General features: G+C 41.3%; 1 protein-coding gene across 1 annotated transcript; it reads left to right on the top strand.

The window, feature by feature from the left end:
- Nucleotides 1–627: 627 nt before the first annotated feature.
- On the top strand, nt 628–3,865 carry prnpb (prion protein b). Its single transcript, XM_040156828.1, has 2 exons — nt 628–736; nt 1,284–3,865. Exon 2 carries the CDS (start codon nt 1,291–1,293, stop codon nt 2,803–2,805), a length of 1,515 nt encoding a protein of 504 aa, XP_040012762.1. The 5' UTR covers nt 628–736; nt 1,284–1,290; the 3' UTR covers nt 2,806–3,865.
- The last annotated feature ends 2,151 nt before the right edge of the window (nt 3,866–6,016 follow it).

The following is a 6,016-nucleotide window of genomic DNA, read 5'->3' on the forward strand; positions in this document are numbered from 1 at the left end:
ACAGCTAAAATGATTAGTTGATTGGTCGACTGACAGAAAATTAATTTGCAATTATTTTGATAACTGGATAATCGTTCATAAAGTCAAATGTGAATATTTGCTGGTTTCCCCTTGTTTTCTATGACAATTAACTCAACAACTTCGGGTTTCTGCCTGTTGGTCAGGTAAAAAAAAGACTATGTTAACCTCAGGAGACAATGAAGGACATTTTTCAATATTTTCTGACATTTTATACACTGAGCAACCAATTGCCTATGGTCACTCATAATGAAAGTAATAGTTGATTGCAGCCTTGGTCGGTGACCCCCCCCCTCCCATACCCTCCAAAGGACTTGCTTTCCTCACAAATCCCAATTTAACCCCTGTATGTGTGGGATCACTTAGTTTAAAAAAAAAAAAACGAACATTTTGAAAAAAAAAGGAGGCTAGTTAGTTGCAGTTGGTGTGCATAAATAAGTGGTATAGAAATCTCTGTTGTAGGCTTTTTAAAGTAAAACACGTAGGGAGATAAAACGTCTTTGTTTCGATTGGTGGTTTTTGGCTCCATTATGATCAAAACAGCGAACACATTTCCCACCCGCACTCCCAACAGAGCTGTGCATCAAAATGAGCGCACCCCATCTAGACAAGCCCAGTCCGAGCCAGGGCCCATAGGCGAGTTGAGTGGTGGACAGAGAACAACATCACGTTGCAGCTGAATTACCGTCGATCCACATAGATAACCGGTCACTTCAGGGTAAGAAATAACCTAAAAATGAATCATATTTACTGATGGTGTCTTTGTGGGTAGGCTCGACGAGAGAACAAAGTGGCACACGTCCGCTATAATACAAATTTAGCGTTAGTGGTTATGTTTAACTGAGCGAATAGGCAGGATGATAATGAGGCGTGATTGTAACTCACTGTTATAAAGATAAAAAACAGGTATTTCATTGTTTACTCGTAGCGCTTATGGCTGGCATGTTGATTTTATTTATTTATTTTTAGATTAACCAAATGATGAGAGTGCTCCGCCTGGTTGTCTTTGAAACTTAACTAGGATGCTCATTTTGAAGGATTAAATAAAACGGATTGATACTATATGGAATACAAAAGAATATAAATGGGTATATAATAATCTGTTGCTGCTCATGTCGATCATTATTAAATGAAAAGGTAACGCTAGGACATTTTGCATGTCATCCTATAGAACACGCTGGGAAAAGAAAATGGAAAGCAACGTTTGTTTTAAATAATGCTGTATTGTTTTCTTCATTATTACCTTAAAATACCTTTATCTGTAGAGCCACGATGGGGAGGTGCGAGATGGCTCTTGTGTCCCTTCTTATTATGTCTCTCTTGAACGCTGAATTGACATGGGCTAAAAGAAGCAGCGGCAGCAGCAGCAAGAAAACCTCATCTATCAGCAACAGGGGTGGGACACAATCAAAACCATCTAGCTCTCAGCCAGGAAGCTATCCCCGACAGCCACAGAGTCCCAATCGAAACACCAATCCATACCCTTCTGGTGGGAGTTACCCTTATCCTGGAACAGGCAACACTAATCCAGGAGGATATCCCAAGCAAAACCCAGGAAGTTATCCAGGAACTGGTAGTAACCCCAACCAGTATCCTGGTAGAGTCAATCCTGCAGGTTATCCAAACCAGAACCCTGCAGGTGGTCAACCTGCTGCAGGTGGATACCCAGCCGCTGGAGGGTATCCTAACCAATATCCACCTGGTGGAAGCTACCCAGCAGCAGGTGGCTATCCTAACCAATATCCAGGCAGAGCTGGAGGATATCCTAACCAGTACCCAGCTGCAGGAGGCTACCCTGCTGCAGGAGGCTACCCTGCTGCAGGAGGATACCCTGCTGGAGGAGGCTACCCTGCTGGAGGTGGTTATCCTAACCAGAGTCCAGGAAGGAATAATCCCAATCAGTATCCAGCTGCTGGGGGCTACCCAGCAGCAGGCGGCTATCCCAACCAATATCCAGGCAGGGGAGGAATCAGTCCGGGTGGGTACCCATACCAGTATCCAGCAGCAGGTGGTTACCCAGTCAGAGGGGGGAATACAGGACAGGGTTGGGGTCTGCCTGGTGCAAATCCAGGGAGCTACCCTGGTGGAGCGGTTGGTGGTTACCCCAACTGGAACCCTAATAATAAGATCCTCAGTCCCCGCTTTGGTGGAGGAGGCTATGGATATGGTGGTTATGGGATGGGAGGGTCTCCTTTCTCTCGTTCCGTGCAGAGTATGGGATACAAGCCAAAGTCAACAGGTTTTGCCAAAAAAGCTATGGTGGCAGCAGGTGTTGGTGCTGTGGCTGGAATGGCCATTGGATATGGAATAGGGCGATTCCCTAGACCACATTTCAGTTTCCGCAACCCCGAAGAAGAGTTCTACTACAATAACTACATGTACCGCCGTTATGGCTCCCAATCCACAGATGAAAAAGACTTTGGTCGTGATTATGTTTACAACCCTCCGCCACGGGCAGTGACTTACGAGAACTTCATGGATAGCTGTATGAATAGGACTGACCTGCTGAAAGATCAGGGCAGCAGCTCTCCCACTCCTAAGAGTGGAGGTGAGGAGGAGAAGGATGACACCGTCAGCATTGAGGAGATTGGATACCCGGCACTAATTGAGCAAATGAAGGCACGGCGCTGTGTTGAGCAGTACATGGTTTATTCTGAGCGCTTTCTGCAGGAACGAAAAGCTGAGCAACAACTCCAGCACAGTCACAGCAGCCCTCTGAGCTACGGGGTGATACAGCTTTTGACCTCCCTTTTAATGCTATTGTCCAGCATGCTCCTGCTCCAGTGAGAACGCTTAGCCTTCCTTTTGCCAGACCCCAGTGGGTTTCCACTTCCTTCGCTATAGCTGCACGCCCATTGTCTTCCTGTTGCACAGTGGGATAGTCATAAGTCAGATGTTGGTCAGTCTGTTAATACCTCTGTTTGCATTTCCCAAACTATAGCCTCCCCTGGGTGTCATGATGTGTCTCTGTCCAGTAATAGCTGGGAAATTTTGCTCTCCTTTTCCACAGTAGTGTTTAGTGATTTTGTTGATACTCTATTTCTTTGTGTTTGTGATTCTTTTTACTGTTGCAGCTTGTTTTTGTTTATCTGACTATTTTAGTTAATTATTTCCCTCTACGTTTTGTAAAACACTTTGTAAGTGTGCTTTGAAAAAGGCTACATACGTTTGCAGGCTGTCAGCAATGCCATTTTCGAGTAAATATTCAGTTTATTGAAAAAATGTCACTTTTCATCAAAGTCTGCTTTTTGGACAGAGTGATATCAGTCAAATCTGTGTTTTGTGAAGTTCTTAGTAAGTTCACACATACAATATTTAGTGTGTAGTAACCTATATGTAAAGCCGAAATGAAGAGTCATGTGTGGTACTGTCCGAATACTTAAAAGTATACTGTGCAGTATATCTGGAAGTGATTGTATGCACTCTTTTATTGTGATGATTCTTTATTTTGTTCTTACCCAGCCAGTCCTACTTCACATTTCTTTAATTCTTTTAATCTCCCAGTCAATTGGTTTTCATACTCCAAACCAGTGGAGTACCCCAGAGTTTTTCCTTTAAATTTTTGTTGATTGTGGCAAAATGATTTCAGTCGATTTGAAAAAAAAAAAAAAAATTGACATTCTCATACTATCTAGGCTCTAGGATATCTGTGAAGTGCACTTATTTCCCTCTAGGACTGGATATTCCGTAACCACATCACTGAGCTCGCACTGGTAGAATAGGCAACTGTGGCAATTTTCTGTTTTTAACAACTGTAAACATTTTACTCATCAAGTAATAAGACTAATACGATTTAATATGGTCTGTCATGGATGTTTTTTATGTTAAATAAAATAAGTAACAAAATAATGACTTCTTTGCCTAAATAATTTTACAAACAAACACCGTCACATTTTCAGGTATGATCTTTAAAATAATGAAATAATTACATGATAATATCAAAGTATAGAATAAACTTTCTTTGTTTGTGATCACATGCAGTTCATCTCTCATTCACCATTTTGATGGCAAGTTTCTGTTATTCTGCTTTATGGAAAACCTGTTTTTAATACAATATATCAACAGTTTCTGGTTCAGGAAACTTTTCTAACTACGCTACATTTTAGGCGAAGCTTTTTTATTTAACGATGGTCTGAACAGTTTGATTTATTTTGTTGAATGCAAAAAAGGTCGAAACTAGCTGCAACGATTAGTTGATTGACAGACAAGTTTAACTGTTTAAAAAACAGAATAGTTTTAAGTTATTAAAATGTGTCCCAAATGTGTCCTAAAGTTAATATTACCTTTTTAAAGTTAAAACTTTAACATAGGATAATTATCCTATGTTAAACAATAAAGGACAGGAAGGATAATTTATTCAAAGGAGCTTTATTTTATTTGATTTGATGATTCATCTCAACGATCAGAGGTTAGATTAAATGTCTCTTATCCAGGCTGCTATAAGGAAAGAAACCACATGTCCAAATGTGAGAAGGATGTTAGTTGTGGGAGCAGGGGCAGCCGTGTTAACAAAAGCTCTCCACAGAGACTGGTTGCGATATCCTTGGCGTTCATTGTTGTAAAGCTGTTGATCTTTCTCAGAGGAGACAGTCTTATGGCTGTAATGAGTGCCAGAGCCATGCTTAGGCCTGCCAAGGAACCTCAGTCCGAACCCGGTGCCTGTGCCCCCCAGCACACCGGCTGCTGCTCCTCCAGCCCACTTCAGGCCCTGCTTGGAGAGACCCCGGCTCTGGGAGGGAGGCGCTTTCTCACCCTCTCCTTTTCCTCGACCCCTGAAGCTGCCTCCACGCTTACTGTACACGTACTGTGCACCTGGGCACAGTGCTGCCATAAGCAACAGCCAAACCCACAGTGAGAGAAGCTTCTGCTGGCCACCCATTACTGGAGATCTGCACCCTGCAAAAAACACATCAACATGTGTTAATAAAAAAGTGACACGTGGAGGGAAAATAACCTGAACATTTTATTTTTAGTAAAGCTGATAATGTTAGAATGATATTGCTGTCTTTTTATTTCCACAAAGTGTATTTATTTATTTGAGAGACACAGAGACAGGAGTTAGTAAAGTCTCTTGGCTGTCATTCAAAATGGCATTAAAGCTTTTGATTTTGCTCACTGCACATCCAAAGTCACATGGTCACCAGCACTAACACAACAGACATCCAGAAGGATCTACACGCTCTGTCAACACTGGGATTAGCTGGGCATTATGTGTGTGATGCATATTTCTCCCTTTCAAAATGGATTTCTTTTTCCTGGATCTGATTAGCACCATACATTACTATAGGTTGTTACAAAAACTATCGCTGATGTAGTATCGAAGGGTGTAGATATGCAGCTGTACTGTATGTAGATCGTTGCAACTCATTTGAAAAGAGATCCTTCATAAAGTTTAGATCTAACAGGTGAAAAATCTGGACTAAAACATCGATATCTGATATGATTCAAAACAGTCTTGCAGGTGATAACATAAAAGTGTAAAGAATATTAGTTAAATGTTTTATTTACCTTTCTGACTGGTCACACCCAGAGGCTGTGATGCTGGAGCAGCAGTACCTTGTCAAACCACAACATTTACAGTACAGCAGAGCTGCATGTTGGTTTTCAGTATCATTTCCATACCAACATCCACTGAACTGAGTCAGCACAGCTCCTCCCAAAAAACAAACCCTGCCTTGCCATTGGTTCATGATCAATAATACAGCACAGGTTCAATGATTTTTGATGATGGTGGCATTTCACATACATTTGTGACACCTAGTTGTCTCTCATTATTCAGCAAATGCAAAGGCTAGTACAAAAAAAAAAAATACATTACTGTCTGCATTGACTTATTCTATGCAGACATATTTGTTTTTAGGATTAATTTGCATTGTTGCTTTTATTCTGTACTTCTTTTCTTCATGATTAGCAATATATATGTACTGTTTTAACCAGAAATCTAAATTCTGTGTTTACGCTTTGCTTTACACATTGTACATGGATGCAATTTTGAGAG

The sequence above is a fragment of the Xiphias gladius genome, chromosome 20, assembly GCF_016859285.1.
Source record: "Xiphias gladius isolate SHS-SW01 ecotype Sanya breed wild chromosome 20, ASM1685928v1, whole genome shotgun sequence".
Lineage (NCBI taxonomy): Eukaryota > Metazoa > Chordata > Actinopteri > Istiophoriformes > Xiphiidae > Xiphias > Xiphias gladius.

Bases quoted from the DNA above. Each gene is read 5' to 3' on its own strand.
- prnpb (XM_040156828.1), top strand. From the start codon at position 1,291: ATGGGGAGGTGCGAGATGGCTCTTGTGTCCCTTCTTATTATGTCTCTC.